The sequence below is a fragment of the Danio rerio genome, chromosome 9 (genome assembly GCF_052040795.2).
Source record: "Danio rerio strain M-AB ecotype USA chromosome 9, GRCz13ab, whole genome shotgun sequence".
NCBI classification, from domain to species: domain Eukaryota; kingdom Metazoa; phylum Chordata; class Actinopteri; order Cypriniformes; family Danionidae; genus Danio; species Danio rerio.
Genome location: NC_141029.1, coordinates 21387741 through 21409770, shown reverse-complemented (window position 1 = coordinate 21409770; position 22030 = coordinate 21387741). Strand labels below are relative to the sequence as shown.

The following is a 22030-nucleotide window of genomic DNA, read 5'->3' as shown; positions in this document are numbered from 1 at the left end:
ATTCTGATGCAATACCTTTAACCCTGGCTTAGCCTACGCAATCCATGTTAGTCTCCTATTTCACCACATCCCCATTGTGCTCTTTTGAATTGAAATCCTAAAACTAGAGTTTTTTTGAGTTTAGTAAACTCGATGTTGTGTTCAAGAAAGTAGTTTGTGGTGAACTGGGCTTTGTGATGTTATAATTATAGCGCTTCATGAGAACTTCATCAAATGTTTAGACGTGACGTCACTGTCTGAGAACCTCCTCATCGTCAGAACCGAAAAATCTCTTGATTTTATCTAATAGTTTTAAAGACAGACTCATAAAGACCACTTTGAGGAATGTAAACAATAACAATGATCCCAATGTATTGCCTGTTTTACATTATTAATTTCTATACCTTGCGAGAATCCAAAAAGAGCCAAATATTGATAAATAATCACGTTTTAATAGCATTAAGTTATGATGGAATTGCCTCTTGATACGGTTTTGAAATAGTTTGATAAGTCGTAAATGTTCATGGGCCAATGACATGACCACATAAAAATGCTCTAAATTAATATACACCTAACGTGTCCTAAATAGTATAGTTACAACAGACATATAGGCTTATACACGGTATAACAGTTCAAAACAGTTCAAATATTTTTAAACCTTAAGTGATTGCTAGATTTTAAATTTATTTTCTCCATCCTCAAAATACTGTTTAAAATCATTAATCAAAATGATGTATTTTCTATTGTAAATGTAACGGAGGCCAGCTAGTAAGTACTGTGCAGGTACTCACTCCTCTGACCTCTATACGTGCTCTAGTGAAAGTTATTAAAGGTTATGGTCTTTAGTCACCTTGTTAGAGCAACCGACTCTCATGCGGAAGGAAGCCGGTTCACTCCCTGCTCGGAGCGGGTTGGGTGGTGTAAAATCGGCGGGGTTACATAAACACATTCTCGGGCATTTGTGCCCAACTGTACCTACTATAACACTATTTAATTTCATGTGTAAGTTTTCTTTATTTTAAAGAAATTTAAAAGCATTACTTTTGCAAAGGGGGAAATGAATGTTGCAACGTAATGGAAAAATATACAGGACACTGCTGTTGACTTTGTGCCTTCGCGAGTAGTCTAATTATGATGAACTGCTGTCCTCTTGCGGTTACAAACGTCCACTGACATCCTTTTGCCTTTTTTCCACACAGAGAGAAGAAATTCTCCATCCGCTAACAGTCAGCTCTAATTACTGAGTTTAATCGTGGGAAATCAGACTTCTGCCCTCAACCAACTTGTGCATTCATATCTGGAAAGGTTTTATTTGGTGTAAGTAGTCTTATACAGTACTTGCTATTGTGTTAAGAAATAACTGCCAAACAATTGTTCGACTTGTCAGGAGGAATTGACATGATTATTTTCAAAGACATCAAGTGGACAATGTGCTTCTGTCAAAAATGCAATAAACAGGAAGAAAAGAAACAAAGGCTCCATCATGCAGAACATTTTTCCAGTCGCAAAACTTGGTCAAGCTTTAATATGAAACTACTTTAGTGTTAACAGTCCTTAAATAATTGCTTAAAAACAACAACACACAATTAACAACATTAAATGTAAAAACAGAGTGGCAAAATATTCAGACTTGACCTTTATTTGACTTCAATAATGGACATTTTATGCCATTTTCATTTCCAAAGCTTCTTTCATGAATCTGATTGATAAGCTTTGCACATGTGAGATCAAACTACATCAGCCTACAGAGCAAAAACAGAGATCCCTCTGAAACGAAGGAAAGATTACTGGAAGAGACTTGAACAGATATTACACAATTTCATCAATGCATCCGGATTTCTGTGCTTATCAGCAAAAGAGTTTTACAAAAGGACGTGTAAGGCATTTTGTAAGCGAGTGTTAAAACCAATTTACAAATTGAAACAATGGTTTAACTCCAAGATCTTTTTTTTGTTTGTTTTTCTAAAAACAAGAAGAAAAACTCATCCCCTGAAAACAGGGCAGATAGTATCGTTTCTGTACATAAATATTCCCTATAAAACACTAAAAAAACAGCAAAAGAAAAAGAAAACAACACTTTTATACAATGTTTATATATAAAAATAATCTCTTTTCTCAAACTCCGTCTTGGAGTCTCTACAAGCGTGAGCATACTGAAGAGAACACAAACATGCAGTGGGAATAAAACCAGCACGACGACACACTCTTGGCATCCAAATGAGTTAATACAGAAAACAAAATTGACCAAACATTCACTAAAGGAGTTTCAAAAGGTTCCTCCGTCCTCCATTTCTGCAGTCTTCTCCAAGTGTATCTGTATAAAAGTGCACAAACCTGTTTGTGGTAAAAATGACACTCCTCGGTTTGCTGCTTTCAGTAACGTTGTGCTCTCTGTAAACTGTTCACTTGTGTTTTGTGTAACATAAAGGTCAACATACAGTACTTAATTCTTTTTGTAGTGCACAAGTATCAGCTTTGCTGAAAATCTACATAGGGAGCGGATCTCTTGCAACAAGCATCATCTGCAAGTTTTCCAATGTAAATGTAAGCATGCAGTGTGTGACCTGCAATCCATGCGTCTTAGTCGCTGACGTCTAAACCCAGACCGGGCATGTTGGCGGTTGACATATCTGTGTCGTCTTCATTGCCGCTTTCATCAGTCTCATCCTCGCTGTGATTTCCCATCAAGACCTGCTGCATGGCGAGAGTGGCTCCATCTGAAGAAAGCGCCTGGAAGCCGTCAACATTCATTCCCACAGTAACCAAACTCCCTGCACACAATCACGCAAGGGCAAACCCTGTAAAACCAAACCAAGACAACTGGGTCATGGGTCAAGTTAGAAGAACTTAAATTGTACCGTCTGGCATTGTGAGCTGCTGCTGGCTTCCTGTTGAGGCGATGGAGTCGGACCAGAAGCGGTGCAGCGGGCGACTCTGAGCCACCTTTTTCTTGCTTTTAGATGCCTCTGTTGAGTTGGCATCCAGCATTGGCTGCAGTATTCGTCTTCGAGCATTAATAAACCTGTAGGCAAAATGCAGGCAATATGTAACTTGTATACTGCATACCAGGTTATCATGGAAAATTTCCTGTTTAGTTTGTCAATTGATGAAATATCTGAAACATACAGCTATGGCCAGGATTTTAACACAAATAATGAAATAAGTTCTTTTCTGCAAGACAAAAATTACAGTGCATCCAAAAAGTATTCTCAGCGCTTGTTTTAGTAAACAAAGTTTGCTAAAGTTGTCATTCTGCATTGGGGTAAACATCTTTTCAGGCCTTAAAATATCTTTTTAAGCAAAAAAAAATAAAAATAAAAAAACAGCAAAGAAGCATCTTTGAAGAAAAGCTGCTCCAGAGCAAACGACAACAATAAAGAATTCCCAGGGCATAAAAAAACTTCATGTTGTCATATTGGGGTACAGTTTGTAAAATTAAGAGGGCAATAATGAATTGAACTCATTTTAGACTGAAGCATTAACAAATGTTGAAAAAGTGAAGCCTTTCCAGAAATACTTTCTGGACACACAGTATAGATAGATAATAGATAGATAGATAGATTCAACTTTATTGTCATTACACATGTACAAGTACAATGCAACGAAATGCAGTTTAGGTCTAACCAGCAGTGAAATAGCAGCAAGTGCAGGACACAGGAATAAATTATAAAGTGCAGTTATAGAAAACTATGGTAATATTTACAGATGGATGTACTATGAACATTATATACAGGTTGGATAAGCTATGAACAGATTTACAATATATGTGCAGGTTGCTATTAATAATCAGTAGTGTGCAGATAGATAAACATGATTACAAGTGTATATGTTACAATATATGAATATATGTACAGGGATAGATAAACATGATTACAGACAACGCTTAATGCATTAAATATTGTGTGTTTCGTATTCTCATTTTTCGTACATCATAAATGAGGGTGTATACTGAGTTTGTAGGTTACAGTCTTCATTTATTTTTAACACATTAAGCATAATAGATTGTCCTGTTTTTAGGGACTGAGAGCACGATTCTCTTAGCTTGTTTGGTCTGAACCAAAAGAAAAAAATGCTGGTTTGTTCACACTATCATTTGCAAAATTAAAGAAACAAAACAAATTAGCAAAAACTGATTTTGTGACATTTACTTTGGAACAGAACTTCCAAAATAATGATAAGCTGACATTAGCATGCACGCACATGGAAAATAGAATTTTATGAGAACCATTGAAGAGATCAAAAAATGTGTAAAGGAGTCAAAATGGCACCAGATAAAAGATCTAATGAAGCTTAAACATAGTCATGTTCAGAGTCACATCTCGTGACATCATGTCCTGTTTTTAATTTGTTTAGCTGCCTGTGGTCTGTGTTGCCTTTATATATCAGTCAAACCACATCATGAGCTGAGTGACACTCGTCTGTTCAGCTATATTGGTCTGCTTGTTATGAGTGTTTCACAATATATATGGCAGCATTCACATTTATTGAAAAACACACTAAAAGTGTTTTTTTCCACTGCTTAGTGTGGCGTGGTTTAGTACAGCACAGCTTAATGCAGGGGGCTTTTCCTGTGCTTCCCAACCATAGTAATTAGTATCTAGTGAGGTTCCAAGTGAGCCGTACTATTTAAGTCTGCATGAACTGGAAATTGCAGAGACTTATTTCAGTATGTTAATATACTTGCAACTGAAACGAAATATTGAACAGGAGGTAGGACGTTCTTCCTTCATAGCAAACTAATGGTAAGAGGGGCCTGATTAAGAATAATGTGGCTGAAGCAGTCAAACTGACATCAACAGCGGAAACACCACTCTAAAAGGGAAAGTAAATGGTCAAACTTTGAAGATTACCAAAACTTGTAATTAAACTTGTAACGTTCTTTTTTAAGTAAAATTAACTTGCACAAATAAATTGTTCACCTAAAGAATAACAATGTACTCTGCACAATAAACATTGAAAATGTTTATTTTAACAAAATGTGACGTATACACACGGCTGATCGTGGATTGGTCATAGAGAATAGTCTACCGTCATCAACTGCATTTGCAACAATTTTAAAAGACACTTGAAGTGGCGGCATTGCGGTCAGTAGAAGAGATCCAGACACTTCTCTAAGGCTGCATTAACACTGTAGATCTTGATGGTCAATTGCAATTTTGTGACTGTATATTGGTTACGTGGCGGACATTGCCCTCTCTCACTCTCGTTAGCATGCTTAAATACCCATATAAAAAGACAATATAAAACAAAATTTATATTTTAAACAATATAAAAGCTGTTTAAGTCCTTGTGTATGAGATTTAAGGTTTGGGACTCTGCTGAAGTCTGTTCTGAAATGAAAGTGTCAGATTTGACATCATTCGCTATGGTTTTTAATGATGCGCGACTCTCAATGACAGGTGAAAATCGGATCTACCTGCTTACACTGCAGACACAAGAACACAGATCTGATTCATATCGGATAAATTTCCACATATGAACAAGGCCTGAATCTGATTTGAGTAAATCAGAATCCATGTGATTTGTTCCTCCTTACTAATAAATAAATAAATAAAACCCGGAATTGAGTCACTTGAACAGTGCAGTGTAAATGCAGCCTAATTGGGAAACAAAATTCTGGGAGGGTCCAGAATAAAAAAAAAAAGATTTTTAGGAGGTCATTACAGTACAATCAGTGCAACTCTACTGATAATCCCACCCACTTTAAGCAGTACTGAAATGCAGAGGAAATGCAAACCAAGCCAAGCTAAACTGTACCTCACAATAAAGACATGGCCTAACAGAGCATGCTAAACTTTATGTGGATAAATTCTTAACAGAAGCAAGTACTGATGGTGTTTTAACTCTAGTTGATCCGGTCAAGTCAGCTGAATAGTTGTTGAGCCACGGTCTACTAAATGATTGCTAAATGAACTTACCAGTTGTTGACTTGAAGTAAAGTCAGGTTTGTTTGAGTTGCAATTTGCTTTTTCTCTTCCTCAGTGGGATACGGGTGCTAAATAGTCGAAAAAAGGAGCATTTTTATATTATAACAGGTTTTATTACAGATATATAATTATACCAGGTACAACAAAACAAAAGCTCAGACTGATTTCAAGCATTGCTTTGCCTACTAACCGCAATGTGCTGAAAGAGCCAGGAGCGCATGACGTTGGTTGCCTGTTTGGGTAGAACGCCACGTTTGTTTTTAGGTGAGCTGTCGTCTCCCCCGAAGAAACTCAAGTCCTGATTGAGCTGAAGTTGGAGCTACAGTAAGCACAAGGTGTCAATAGCTGCATCAGAAACAAGTGATGTACACACCAAATTTCTAATACAAATTCCTTAGTTTGCTAATATGTTTCATTGCTCGTTTCAAATGGGTTCGGACTTTGCATTTGCACAATGTTTTACTTTAGAATAGAAACCCAGCTATTGGTTAGTAGATGTGATAGAGCAGTGTTTCTCAACCATTCCTGGAGGACTACCAACACTGCATGTTTTTGATGTCTCCTTTGTCTGTCACACCCATTACAAGTCTTTCAGTTTCTGCCAATGAGCTGATGATCTGAATCAGGTGTGTTTGTTTAAGGAGATATAGAAAATGTGCAGAGCTGGTGGTCCTCCAAGAATAAGGCTGAGAAACACTGTGCTAGAGCATAATACAAACCTGTGAGTTCTGGATGTGTAGTGCTCCAGGTGAGATGGCCTGTGTCACCACTTGACCCTGTGGTGTGACCACTGTCACTGGCTGATATACGGTGTTACCTGCACAAAAAGGATAGATTTCTTATATTACAAAGAACTATGCGTAGAATTAAAAAAATCCACAAGTAAGTAGCAAACAAAATGATTAAAGTTAACAATGCAGCAACCTTTTCTACCCTTTTATACACACATAAGAGAAACTTTTTTCTTGAATAAGGCAAGGCAAGTTTATTTATATAGCACATTTCATACACAGTGACAATTCAAAGTGCTTTACATAAACAGGAATAAAAAAGACAAGTTTAGGACATAAAATGCAGACAATAAAATGATTAAAAACAGATAAAAACAATTTAAAATGTGTTAAAATAGGTTATAAAAGAATGAAAAAGAAAACGAAAAAAACATAATAGTGCAATCTGTCGGACGTAGCACAGTGCTCATACAGTAAAGGCACAGCTAAACAGATGTGTTTTCAGTCTTGATTTGAACATGCCTAATGTTGGAGCACATCTGATCATTTCTGGAAGCTGATTCCAGCAGCGGGGGGCATAGTGGCTGAAGGCAGATTCACCCTGCTTTGACTGAACTCTTGGAATTTCTAGTTTATATGATCCTAAAGATCTGAGTGATCTGTTGGGTTTGTATTCAGTGAGCATAACTGTAATGTTTTGAGGTCCTAGGCCATTTAGTGATTTATAGACCAGTAATAATACTTTAAAATCTATTCTGAATGTAACTGGCAGCCAGTGTAAAGACCTGAGGACAGGTGTGATGTGCTCTGATTTCCTGCTTCTGGTCAGAACTCTGGCTGCAGCATTCTGGATGAGCTGCAACTGTCTAACTGTCTTTTTGGGAAAGCCAGTGAGGAGACCATTACAGTAATTCACCCTGATGCTGATAAAAGCATGAACAAGTTTCTCTAAGTCTTCACTGAAAACAAAGCATCTAATTCTTGCAATATTTTTGAGATGATAGTATGCTGATTTACTGACTGCTTTGACATGACTGTTGAAACTCAGATCTGACTCAAGAGTCACACCAAGATTCTTGACCTTATTTTTTGTTGTTTGACCCTTAAAGCCAAGGTACGCATTCACCTTGAGAACCTCATCTCTGTTCCCAAACACAATCATTTCAGTTTTCTCTTTGTTTAACTTAAGAAAATTTTGGCACATCCAATTGCTCATTTCATCAATGCATTGGCAGAGGGTGTCAATGGGGCTGTAGTCATTAGGCAGTAAGGCTAGGTAGATCTAAGTGTCATCAGCATAGCTTTGGTAGGAGATTTGGTTCTTTCTCATTATTTGGCTCAGGGGGAGCATGTAAAGGTTGAACAGGAGAGGTGCCAGAATCAAGCTATGTGGGACTCCACATGTCATGGGTGTCCACCTTGACCTATGGTCACCTATACTTACATAGTAACTTCTCCCTTCAAGGTAAGATCTGAACCATTTGAGGACTGTCCCAGACAGCCCAACCCAGTTTTCCAGCCTTTCCAGAAGTATGCTGTGATCGACAGTGTCAAATGCGGCACTAAGATCGAGCAATACCAGCACTGTTATTTTACCTGAATCTGTATTTAGGCGTATATCATTGATTATCTTTATAAGAGCGCTCTCTGTACTGTGATGTGCTCTGAACCCAGATTGAAAATTGTCTTAATACCCCTTTAAGTTTAAAAACTTGTTAACCTGGTTAAAAACAACTTTTTTTAAGGACTTTGCCAATGAAAGGGAGATTTGAGATTGGCCTGTAATTGCTCAATAGGGTGTTATCCAGGTTGCTCTTCTTCAAGAGGGGTTTAACAACTGCAGTTTTAACTGAGTTTGGAAAAATCCCTGATAGAAGAAGCATTTACCACTTTTAGAAGATCCATTTCTAAACAGGTAAACACTGTTTTGAAGAATGATGTGGGGAGCGTGTCAAGACTGCAGGTTGATGTTTTCATAATTTGCACAATCTCTTCTAAGATTTTACCGTTAATTGCCATGAAATCAGACATAATGTCTGATTTCTTAAGTTGTGGTTGAGCTTGTTTGACATTGAGACAACTTGGCTGATTGGATGAGCTGATTGCCTTTCTGATATTATTGATCTTGTCAGTAAAGAAATGAGCAAACTCATTACATTTGCTTTCAGAGAGGAGCTCACTTGGGATCCGACTGGGGGGGTTTGTGAGCCTCTCTACTGTTGCAAAGAGTGTGCGAGCATTATTTACGTTGTTGTTTATAAGGTTTTAAAAGAAAGTCTGTCTAGCAGTTTTAGTTCCACATTAAAAGCATGAAGACTGTCTATATAGATATTATAATGGACTACTAGTTTCGTCTTTCTCCACATTCGCTCAGCTTTTCTGCATTGTCTTTTTATCATTTGGACTGCTTTGAGTTTCTCCAAGGGACTCTCTCTTTGCCAGTTCTCTTCCTAACTTTAACAGGAGCGATGTCATTTATGACATTCTCAATTTTAGAATTAAACAAATCAAGGAGAGAATCAACAGAGTCTGCAGATATACTTGGTGCCAGCGATATGGCCTTCATAAACTGCTCACTGGTGTTCTCATTTATGCATCTCTTTCTGACAGAGACAGATCTGTCTTTAATAGCTGGAGTGATCAATATATCAAAGAAAATACAGAAATGATCAGATAGTGCCACATCCTTAACAACAGTCGATGAAATGTGTAAACCCTTAGTTATAAGTAGATCAAGAGTGTGTCCACGATTGTGTGTGGGTCCTTGAACATGCTGAGTCAGATCAAAAGTGTTAAAAACAGTCATCAGTTCTTTTACAGCATTGATTTCTGGATTATCAATGTGAATATTAAAATCCCCAGCAATACTAAAATAATCAAATTCAGAGGTTACTATTGATAACAGCTCTGTAAAGTCATCAATAAAAGCTGAAGAATATTTTGGAGGTCTGTAGATAATGATCAGTAAGATGCGTGGAGCCCCTTTCAGTGCTATACTCAGATATTCAAAGGACAAATAGTCACCAAATGACACTTGTTTACACTCATATACATTTTTAAACAGGGCAGCGATGCCTCCACCTCTCCTATTAACTCTGCAAACACAAAAAGCAGCTCCTTTAAAGTTTAAAGGAGCTGCTTCATTCAGAACTGCTGCACTACAGCTGTCATCTAGCCAAGTTTCATTTAAAAGCATAAAAACAAGTAAATATAAGTAAAATCAGGGACACCAGTTGAGAAAGTCTGCACATTCAAGTTTCTTGGAGTACACATCGCTGAGGATCTGACATGGACTGCCCACACAGATGTGGTGTTGAGAAAGGCACAACATCTCTTCTTCCTCAGGCATCTCAGGAGGTTTGAAATGAGCCCGAACATTCTCCGTTTATTCTACACCTGCACTGTAGAGAGCATCCTGACTGGCTAAATCACTTCCTGCTATGGAAATAGCACCCCCAGCAATCGTAAAGGTCTAAATAGGATTATGTGAACTGCTGGCCACGTAGTAAGAGGCGAGCTTCCCTCCCTCCTGGACATCTACACCAGGCTGTGCATGAGAAGAGCCAAGACAGTGTATTCTTAGCGTATTTGTCACACATTACTGTCAACATTGCTAATAGTATATTGTTTTGTTTTTCTTGAGTATGTTGTTGAATTTTGCACGGTCTGGAGCCAGCACCTAAGCTTTCACTCATCATAGTACACTTGCTGCTGATGATGATGTGACAATAAAAGTGATTTGATTTGAATGCTTTAATTTTTAATCATTAAATTATTTAAGTTAATCAACTTAAACTACATAACCATCTATCTATCATCTAGAAACAGGGCTGTCAAAACTCGGTCCTGGAGGGCCGGTGTCCTGCATAATTTTGTTCCAACCCCAATTGAACACACCTGAACTAGCTAATCAAGCTGTTTCTGGTATACTAGAAAGCTCCAGGCAGGTGTGTTGAAGGAAGTTGGAGCTGAACTATGCAGGACACCGGCCCTCCAGGAACGAGTTTGGAAACTCCTGATCAAGAACATTTGCGTACGATTGTCACATTTTGCATGCTAGATGGAGTTTTGTATGTTAGTGTGGAATTTTACAGAATTTTTAAATAAGCCATTACTCTCCACTATATAGATCTCTGAATGCACCAACACAAAACAACTGACCAGCAAAGTTAAAGCAGTAGTCCAAGTCAAAAGATTACTACTAATTATTCATGATTTACAAAATACTGTGTTTCAAGAACTATTTTGTAAAGTAGAGCTTTAAATAAATATTACTAATGCTGGGCAAAAATTTATTGCGATTAGTCAATTCCAAAATAAAAGCTTGTTTTGACATAATACACACAGCTTTGCAAATATCCGAGGAAAGTTTATTTCTATTTAGATATAAAATGTGTATATGATGAGTATATTGTTTTGTATAGTTTTTAATGCGTGTATCATTTATATATATAATAATATATATATATATATATAATAAACATGTATAATATACACACGTACATTATGTCAAAACAAAAACTTATTTAGGTGCAATTAATCATGATTAATATTTTCCCAACACTAAATATTACATGGGCGAGGCAGTGGCACAGTAGGTAGTGCTGTTGCCTGCGTTCGCGTGGGTTTCCCCTGGGTGCTCCGGTTTCCCCCACAGTCCAAAGACATGCGGTACAGGTGAATTGGGTAGGCTATATTGTCCGTAGTGTATGAGTGTGTGTGTGTGATTGTGTGTGTGTGTGTGTGGAGGTTTCCCAGAGATGGGTTGCGGTTGGAAGGGCATCCGCTGTGTAAAAATGTGCTGGATAAGGTGGCGACCCCGGATTAATAAAGAGACTAAGCCGACAAGAAAATGAATGAATGAAGAATAAATAAATATTACATATTCATGAAAAAAGCCCCCATGCTCTTGTGGTATTGCATTATTGACAATCTTTTCTGAAATCTCTAATTAACTTAAATTGGATGCATAGATGCCACATATGTATATGACTTTAGATGTTGCTTGTTGAAGAGAAAAAAAAAGGTTTAAGATTGTGACTGAAGACTCAAAAACAGATGAACGTGTTACCTGTGGCCACTTGTGATGAATTGACTGTGGTCACTGTAACACTGCCTTGTTGAAGACCAGACGAAGGTATCAGAAGACTCTGGGGACTGAGGGGACCTGAGAAAGGGTTGGACAACTGCAAAAAACAACAACAAAAACATAATAATGAGTCCTTCAAACACACAACAAGATCCTTGCACACTGAAGTCCGAAAGTTTTCTTCTTTGCATTCATATTCAGGTAAAGGCATTTGGGATTCAGTGCACAACAACCTTTAGTGAGTAAAATGAAATATGAAACCTGGTATGAAATATGGTACCTGGTCATGGACCGGAGAGTACGGGCTGCCTGGATCTCCACTCAGCAGTGTCTCGCTGTTCATCTTGGCCTTAAGGCATGAAATATAACGGCTGCAGAAATCCTTGCACAGGTCACTGACTTTCTCCAGCTCTAACAGATGAATCCTCAGCACCTGGATGGCCTTGACCATCTGATCACAACCAAGCAGATGCAGATGTTGAAGTCAAATTAAAGGCTATAAAGTGTGTTTACAGCCATTTTGACATCTCTTACCAAGTTGTCGAGGTCAGGGTCTTCACTAAAGAAGGCTTTGCCGTCTTTCTCTTGACTGCGTACAAAGTTCTCAATGTCAACATCGAAACTGGCAGACGTGACGCAGTCGGACCCCAGAGTGGACTGTTCGCACTTCTCAAACAGGAGAGCCAGGAGAGGGAAAAGAGGATGTCTGTGGTGGAGGACAAGCGTTTGTAAAAGACAAAACTTTTTAACGCATTCCACGCTTGAAGTCGGAAAGATATTTCACGCTGTTAAGGTCAGATAGTGCTTATCGATGAGCCCTGATTTTTAGAGTGCATTGTGGGACTTTTCAGGCCACAATCATTTCAGTGAACTGGAATAATTTTCAGATTGAGACATAATTTGTCTGATGCCCTAATCAGTGCACTGACTACTAAACAAGGGTGCTGATTGAGACGCACCCTCTGTCTTGTACATAACTTGTCTGCAGTTGTATATTGACCTCAGTCATGCAGAAGCAGACACAGCCATTGAAATATTACAGGCTGGAGAGATCCAGTCTCACTGACTTCTATTGCTTTTTAGTGGTGGGCAATTGAGGCTTCATGAAACACTGAAACAGTCGAAGCAAATGTGTCGAAGCTACGAAACATTTCGAAACCCAACTCTACAGTGACATCTAGTGGTCATTTTTTATGTATTGCACTCAAGCAGCTTCAGCAAAGAACAGTTGAGCAAATTGAGGCATTAAACTCCACTTTGTATGCTTAAATCAAGTAATTTAGTGGAGTAGTTAAGGTGTCAGACTAACATGTGGGGACAATGGGTTCGAATCCAGGCTGATAGTTTTTTTTTAATGCTTTAATACCAGTTGGTAATGCTTTGCTCCTGTATCGTTTTGTTTCAACAATGGTCTGATATCCGAATAAACAATTTGTGAATTAGTATGTCTTGTTTTGGTCTTAAAACAGGGTTGTTGCTACATCAGAAACGGTGGCCTGAAGTTATGAAGAATTATTTATTTTATTCATTAAATTTCCCATTTATTGTATTTTATTAATGTCTACCCAAACCCTAAACCCAACCATCACAGTACTGTAAAAATATTTATTATTGTTTTACAGCGTTACAAAAATGATGCTAAATTGATGGCGTTACTGCAGCCGTATCCTATTTAGGCTACACAAAACAGAAATATGATTAAAATACATAAAACCATGATTTCGGAGTATTTGTACAAGTCGGGATTCGAACCCAAAACGTCATTCAAAGCATAGAAACAGCGTGCACACGCACAGTCCACTAGGCCATATGAGGCGGGGATAATTCTTGACCTTTGCAGCCAAATGCAGATTCGCCAGGTCTTGAAACGCTTCTAAGCTGATCGATGCTTTGAATCGCTGTAGTTACGTGACCAGTTGTTTCGAAACACTTTAGTCACATGACTTGGGTGCTTCGGATCATGCTTCTGTGCAGTGTTTCGAAACGCTTGCGCTTCAGGATCTCGACACGGTGTCGAAACGTCAGTTTCACGTCAGCCATCCCTATTGATTTTTAACCTTAAAAAACATCCTGTTATGCTGCTGTTGAAAAATTTTATTTTTATTGCATTCTTTTTTTTTTTTTGAAATGTCGCATGCAATTTTTTTGTAGAGCAAGTCATTTGACCATTTTTATTTTGTCTCCATACGAGAATCAAAAGTTTTAAAACAAAAAAAAGCAGAAAATAGCTTACTTCCATTTTGAATAATAAGGTCAATAAGATGATACAACACCTGGATTCTTCAGCTTCCCACTCTCTTTCAACTTTTTGTGCTGTTTATTATTTTATTTTTCTCCTGGGGGCAAAATGTATGCATTTTATTTCTGATCCATTTTCCAAGGAAATTTGGTGTCTTTAACTTAGTTTTTATTGTCATTTATTTAGGCTTTGCCCCCTCCATTAGTTTTCAAGTTTTCTTGTTCTTGTTTCTTGTTTCTTTCAGTGTTCTGTGCTTTTGAAAAACTTTGGAGAGTAAAAACACGGGCTTCGGAGATTGTGTGTACAGGAAAATACCTGTGATAATAGCTTATAATAATGTACAAATAGCTTAAACTGACTCATTCAAAGACGGGACCCGGGGACGTGAAACAACTTCTATCATATAGTAATCACAAAATAAAATTTCCATCTAAAGCTCCTCCACAGGACTCGACAATTTTAAACACTGGCTCCAACGGGCTTGCTGCTCTTCGTGCTCCCCATACTTTGTCAACGCACCCAAGCCGACAAATTTGCGCTATGCATCATTGCGATGTGTAGTTAAATTTTTTGAAAGGTGTGTGTCAGCAACAGCGAAGGGCATGCGACTGTGCGAAGGCTGAAAAAGTATAAATCAACCTTAAAGGCCACCTCATCTCCAGCTGATGTGCTCATTCATAAACTGAGTGCGATGTTGTATAGAACAGTTTTGGAGAACCTTTGTTGTTGATAATCCTAGGTTTTGAATTGGAGGTAAAAAGTGTGAAAAAGTTCCCTTACCAGTCCCTGTATGTTTTCTTTTTTCCACAATTAAATGGGCATTCGATTTCAGATTAGATTTTTGTAATGGGCTATGGCTGCTCAATTCTCTTCAAACAGCAGCTTTCATGTAGCACCTTCAACTGGTGTTTCTTATGAGATGAATTTGTCAAATTGTTTTAAAACAATAGCATATAACTGTAAAACAGAATAAAGTGTGTAAGCCTAATAGGAATAGATTAGAAATAAAGTCAATTATCTATAATTTCATTAATCAATGTATAAAGTAGCCTATTCATAAAGCATGGTTGATTAATCTGCTACTTTTAATGTTTTTATTTTATATACAGCATGAAAATTGCACTAGCTTTTGCATTGTTAGGCCCCGTTTACACAAATGCATTTTAGTTTGAAAACGTATAAGTTTTGCTATGGTTACGCCAACCGTCCACACTACGCCAGAGTTCTCGAGCGCCGAAAACGGAGCGTTTCGAAAACGCTAGAGGTCGTTTTCATTCTGAAACGCTGCTGCTCCGTCTCAGTGTGGATGATGGAAAATGGAGACATCTGAAAACGGAGGCGGGGCTGCTGACATTCGCCTCTCTGATTGGGGCTTTTCCTCAATATTAAGTAGCCTAACACGCACAGTTCAGTCCTGCATCCTCTCCTTGTAAATTCAGACTTCGCAAGTTTGATCAAGGCTGCAGTCTCTTCTTCTCAGTTTGATATGGAAAACAGACTATATCGAGGACACGGGTAAATCTTCAAAGGGAACAGTGTACTGTATAACTTCATTCACACTGGCTACGTTGTTTCACTTTCTCAACAATAAAATGTAAACATGATTTAAGGAACTGTCTAACTTCATTTTAACATTAGCAACTTAACAGACAGCAGAAATGTTGAGGCGTCGTGCTGCATAATATGAGCGTCATCTTCACTCTGTGGATATTTATAACGGAGCCGATAACAACTGCCTCCTTTCAATTTCAGTGAAAATACGAAACACACCCTCTCTTTTGCTGAATATCAGTTTTACTTATCGATAATGGCCATTATTAGGTTTATACATTATAGGAAATAAAGGCAAGCGATCAGTCAATATACAGAATAGGCTACATGGTTACATTAATCATTAACTTATCTTTGCGCTCAGCCAAAACACGTTATCTGTGAACAAGTAATAGATTCCAACGACCAAAGTCAGGGAATATGTCGTTAGATAAAGACAACAAGATGAATGAAATATCCCGTTAAATAAATATAGTGAGATTAGATCCAGCGGGAGATGCTTGATGAGAAGTTTGACTAGCAGAGCTCTCATCTGGGTAGATGGGCTGCAGCGCTTGCCAGAGAGAGTGTGTGGTCACGTGATGTGCGTTTTCAGCATTTTGGTGTGGACGGAGAGCTGTTCAGAAACGCTGGGTAAAACGCGAGTGTGGACGCGGATCGTTTTCATTCTAAAACGCCGTTTTAAAAACTAAAACGCACTAGTGTAAACGGGGCCTTAGACTGCAGAATCAGAGAAAGCCAAACCCCATCCATAAATTTTCCCTCATGTAAGAAGGGGTCAATAGTTGACTACAGACATTTAAACACCAGGTGTGAATGGTAATGTGTCTCCTTTGTCTACTTATGACTGGATTAATGAAAACGCATCTTAATACCCGTGTGAATAAGTGATTGCAGTTACAGTAAGAAAAACTGTAATATTGTGAAATACTAGTACATTTTAAAACAATAGTTGTTTATTGTAATTAAATATAATTGTCATTCATTACTGGAATGGCAATACTCATTTTTAAATTTATATCAGCATTGTCATTGACATATATATTTATGTGTGTGTGTGTGTGCGCACAGTTATAGGATATTTAATACATCTGTCTCACTCACCTATATATACAGGCTTTGTCGATATCCATTTGTGTTTGTGGTTCATTGGATACAGGGCTGCTTGTGTTTCCTGTGTTTCCATTGGAAAAGCCCTTTTTAAGGTCATTCTCTGACTGCTCCATTACCTGCATCTGTTCCAGGAGAAAAACGAATATAAAATTGCACACTTCACTATATTCGTTAAACTTGCAATCAAATGCACAAACTAAACAACAATAAAAAAAACATTAATGTGGTTTAAAATGCAAACGTTCATTTTATGTTGAATAAATAACAGTTCATTAAACTAATTTATAGACATTGTCTATCTTCAATTTAGAATAACATAAATATAAGAAATACAATGAAAGTCATTTGAACAAACACAAGTTATTAACATCAGACATTCTACATTAATACGTGATAAAAAAGTGAAACTTTTTCTGGGAAAAACTTTGCCAAATTTGCTAAATAATTCTTTAGGCAAGTTCCCTTCATAAAACAAACATCTACTTCTACAATCTTTAAAAGCAGAATAGACCAATAAAATGTGTTTAACAGAGAGAAACCGGTAATCATGAAAAGTGCCAAACAAATATAATTTGTTTAAAACAAAGATTTACACCTACCTGCTGGTCTCCCTCTGGGTATTTGTCTATGGACACAGACTGGGCAGCCATCATATTCAAAATGGCCACTGCCAACACTGGGACATTATATGGACAGGCAGCAGGAGAGGACCTAAAGGTAACATTAAATCTTTCTTTAAAAAAAAGGCCTCCACTAATAATATTATCAGTTTTTTCTTTTGCTCTAAAAAAATATTAACAATTCTCCACTTGGGATTTTTTTGGTCACTTGAACCATCCAGCTAGAGCTACTGATTTTGGACAAATCTAACATTGCAATATATTTTGGCGATATGAATACAATTTCACCAGTTGACTTGTTGAATATCACTATTTAGAAAGATTTAATACTTTGTATTGATTGGGATGATTCTGTAGAGAAGTGCATCTGCATAAAATATAATAAAACCCTCTATAAGCATAGAGCAATACAATGAAAAAGCAATTAAAAAAATCAGTTTTATTATTTTCCAAGGCTCACAGTATTTATGCATTATTAATAAAAATTATTAAATAAAATGGATCATTATTAAAGTTACAAATTCAACAATTTGTTATGCCTGAATGCTTTTAAAATCATTATAGTCACAGGCCTGGAAAACTCATGAAAATTAAATATATAATAGAATCAACATTGCATATACTGCAATGCAACTATTGTAAATAATCACATTGTGATATTAATGCTAAAACCATATACTGTGCAGCCCTACATCCTGTTGACAGTGTGTTTGGACAGACAAGCACTGTTTCTAGGCAGATTCATAAGACTTCCAATTGAGTGGAATTTTTATATTATTGCTTTTCAAACACTATACACCCATTTTCACTGTGTGAAGCTCAACAATCTTTTACATTGTTTTGAATGACTGAGTTTGGCTTTTAGTGTTGAAAAAATCAAATATGAATGGGAATAATAGAAAAAAATATATAAAGGTAGACTGAATAAAAAAATATCTATATGATTCCCAATCATTGTGACCCACATAAATGTTTATAACGGTTTCAAATTTGTCGTCAATGAGTTGTGATTTTGCTAATTAATAAATAAATCAAAAGGTTAACCCTTCTGTACGGTGTTAAATTTAATAGCAATCTAATCATCATGTTCATGGCTCTTTTTGCCTCTTTGACTTCCATTATAATAACATTTTTATTGCAAAGCCTTGAAATCAAATAATCATGCATTCTTGATTGTTGGTGATTTTCCCTGTTGGGAAGAGGTAAAATTGTCTGTTGGCACATTTAACATCTCCAGTTGGCACATTTAACCCTGTAGATAGGCCTGTGCAAATACATTTTTGTCTTTTATATGGAGTTCTATAGAGTAATGTAATGTATTTGTTATTTATTGCTATGTGAGCAACAAAGGCTATTTTCATGGCAAGAACATTTCAATAATAAATAAACAATTAAGAACAACAAACAAATGAACACACAAGTTAAAGAAGTTTTTTAGTGTTACTACATGATAAGATTTCTAAAGTGACACCATATTTTTCTGGTGTCACTTTGCTAAAAATGTCCTTAAGAGAGTTCATTTCATAAAAAAAAAAAAAAACTCTTCCACAATCATTAAAAGCAGGACAGTCCAGGAAAATGTGTTTTACAGTAAGGGGAGTTTTGAAGCACAAACATTGAGTGGGGTCTTTATCTTTAAGTAAAAAGGTGTGAGCTAATCTTGTATGCCCAAAACGACATCTGGTAAAAATACTTGATCAAATCTAGTCTTAAAATTCTGTGAGATTTCAGGTTGGATTTCATGTAATTTATTATTGTCCAATGCATCCCATTCCTCTTGCCACTTATTTAAAATGTAAATGCTGATAAAAGGTCTCATCTCTGATGGAGGAATTAGGCATTTGTTCACAACTTGCTTCAAAGCATCTTTAGCAGCTGCATCAGCTCGCTCATTTTATAAAAGCCCGACATGTCCTGGAATCCAGCAAAAAATGTTGTGATAACTGATTTTATAGATGCTGAACTTTGGTTCAAATATTATCAATCTAAGGATGATAATTTTTTTGTAGATTCCATCACTTGGAGGCATGCTTTGGAGTCTGTAAAAATAATAGAATTCTCTTGTTGAGCATTTACTATATACCCCAATGCTAAAAGTAAAGCACGGGCTTTAGCTGTGAATATGGAGCATTTTTCAGGCAGACTGACTCCATAACTTTGTTGTCCAGTCACCATTGCTGTGGCTATGCCATTTTCCACCTTCGCACCATCTGTAAAAATTGGTGAGTGCTGAGAATATTGGTTTCTAATATCAAGATATTGTTGCCTGTATACATTAGGATGAGTTGCTCCTTTCTTCTGATGTACCAAATCCATATTGATTATGGGCTTCTTTAATTTCCAATGAGGCAGGGAGCTGAAGTGTGTTTGACTTAAAATATCCAGGTTTTTGTAAGTGTGATTTAATACGCAAACCAAATCAAATGGTCTGATGGTTTTTGACTTACTCTCATACAACTGCACAAATTGTGGGTTAAAAACTGCAGAATAAGCTGGGTTCTTATTGGCTTTTAAATTAATAGCATATTGTAATGAAAGAGTTGCTGGCGGAATCATAAACTATACTCCCATAATCAAAACAGGATTGAATGAGAACTCTATAAAGTGAGTTCTATGGAATATAACAGCAAATTAGGGTGTGCATGCATAAATACACTTACTAGGTTTACCATGTTCTGAAAACTCAGGCACTTATTTAGATTTCACAGACATATCGAGGTAAGTGCACAAAAAGGTTTCTCTCACTATATGTCATATAATCTCCAAAATCGAGGCTTTTTTGCACTGCAACTGATGATGAACAATATAAATGACAAATTTTACCTCGTACCAACAGGGAAACTACCAGCAATAAAGAATGCAGTTATATGATGTCATTGCTTTGCAATCAAAAAATTCATTATAGTGGGGCAAAAAAAGCCACAAACATAACGAAAGGGTAACACAATTTTAAAGTACACAAGTGTTTTGAGCTTTTGAAAGTTTTCAAAAACTTTTTCCCCAAAATGTGTCAAAATATGTCACCAAAATCATTCCATTTGCTGAAACTGAGTAAAAAAATCACCCCAGAGAGGATGAAAACATCCCCAACAGCATACAGTGCTTATACAATAAAGCCATTTTTAACAACCTTCTTTCATTTTACTTCCAAGGGTGCTCACCTAGTTTATTGAATTAACAGAGTTTATTTTCTTTTACACTATATCCAGCTAACAATAATGTGAATGCCAGAATGTATTGACATGCAATTTCAAGGTTTCATTATGCGCTACTGTAAATAAGCAACTCTAGGCTTTACAACACAGACATTCAAACACACACTGGTACATCTGCTCTGGTGGGCGCGTATTTCGACATGACGTTTTTCAGAGAATAATTTTTTTACATGCTATTTATTGATCAAAATACAATACGCAACTGTACTCTCGCTTCTTGTGATGTCAAATGTATTACAATAAATCTTAAAGTAATAGCTAATTTCGGGTATAAACTGAAATACGAGTAGCTGCAGATTAAACAAACGTGAGACGCTGAAATAAAACATTTTGCAGCTGTGGTCGTTTCGTTTACGTCATTGGTTCTAAACTTAGCAAAACAAGAGACCGCTCGCCGGACTATTATAACCCAAACGTGCACATTATTTGTACTAGTTTTAGGGAGTAAATAGTAGCAGCGGTCTCTAAAGTAGAAAAGGCCATGTTTCTCTTTTTAACCACCGAGCAGAGCGGTTAGCTCTAGCTTTAGCCCGCTAGCAAACACACAGAGAGCGAGTCGCTATAGCAGCGCTTGCGGCGAGCGCCAAACCACAGCAGCGACATCTAATCCAGCGCACGAACGTGGTCCTGGATGTGAAGGGAATTTTTTTATTATTACTTGATTAAAATATACAGTGAATCCGTTAATCTAGCCGGGGAGGCTGTCTCGCGCTCCTCCGGCCTGACAGAGAGAGCAGGGGCAGTGGGACGCGGAGAGCCGCTAAACCCGGGCCTTCACTCAGCGCTCGCCCTTGCCAGACTGAAACCTCCTGTCCCTCAATAAAGCAGACATTTTTTCTCCAAGATAAACATATCCAGGTTAAGATTGGCTCGACTGTCCCATGCAACTCCCACGAGCCCTAACACCGTATGCTCTCTTTCACTCAGCCCCGGGCATTTTTGTGTGTTGCTCGGATTGTTTGATTGATAGGGAACGGAAAAAGACGAGTTTGAGTGACAGCTTACCTGGGTGCCAATCTTCGTCACACTGACAAGCGGCTGCAGCAATCGGGATCCGCATTTGTCGCGCTACGTCATCACGCACGAGGACGCAGGGCACTCAGCTCATGCATATTTACGAACGGGGAGGAGAAGTGACGTGATGCGAGCAGAAGTTCTCGCCCTCAGCGAATATTTTAAAAAACACTCCCCGTTATGGGAGAGTCCGGGACAATTTACTTTTAAAACTGTGCCATTATAGTGCTAATTAGTTCTCTGGTGTTCAGTCCAAAAATGTTTTTTTCCCCATTCCTAACTAATTACTAGAGCAGGGCTCAGCAGAATTTGTTTTCTAGCTAGGACACACAGATATCTAACTCAGATATCGACATACAGAAACACAAATATATAGATTAATAAATTGAAAAATAATAGACAGGAACATAACAACTGAAGACTGGCCTTTTGAGTAGAATAATGGGCAGATTTGTAACACTTCTTTTCATTGTGTCTTCATTTTTAATATCACTTGTACATTGTTTTTAAGGGCTTTGCAATTGCCACAATAAAAAATAACACTTGATTCCT

At 37.3% G+C, this 22030-nt stretch overlaps 2 protein-coding genes across 6 annotated transcripts in view; one reads left to right on the top strand and one right to left on the bottom strand.

Moving 5' to 3' along the window:
• tmprss3a (transmembrane serine protease 3a) overlaps positions 1–1782 on the top strand; it is a 56087-nt gene extending 54305 nt beyond the window's left edge. For 2 of the 3 annotated variants that reach the window (XM_087265721.1, XM_087265720.1), the window contains exon 15: positions 1179–1782. In XM_087265721.1, the coding sequence (XP_087121847.1) occupies positions 1179–1223 (45 nt within the window). In that variant the 3' untranslated portion in view covers positions 1224–1782. 3 annotated transcript variants of the gene reach the window in all.
• Positions 1263–21561, bottom strand: pknox1.1 (pbx/knotted 1 homeobox 1.1). Of its 3 annotated transcripts, none has more exon segments than NM_131891.4 (11): positions 1263–2750; positions 2838–3001; positions 5898–5974; positions 6097–6225; positions 6626–6723; positions 11709–11823; positions 12007–12177; positions 12261–12432; positions 16621–16751; positions 17229–17340; positions 21470–21561. In NM_131891.4, coding segments are annotated over 10 exon segments (1302 nt in total). In that variant the 5' UTR covers positions 17283–17340; positions 21470–21561; the 3' UTR covers positions 1263–2559.
• Positions 21562–22030: the final 469 nt, after the last annotated feature.

What these genes read in the sequence shown, in the direction of transcription:
- pknox1.1 (XM_087267168.1), bottom strand. Translation starts at nt 17,282, where the DNA reads ATGATGGCTGCCCAGTCTGTGTCCATAGACAAATACCCAGAGGGAGAC. An exon ending in GGCTCTTTCAGCACATTGCG is followed by an intron (nt 5,975 to 6,096) that starts GTTAGTAGGCAA and finishes TCGACTATTTAG; the next exon opens with CACCCGTATCCCACTGAGGA. An exon ending in GCAGCTCACAATGCCAGACG is followed by an intron (nt 2,751 to 2,837) that starts GTACAATTTAAG and finishes GATTGTGTGCAG; the next exon opens with GGAGTTTGGTTACTGTGGGA.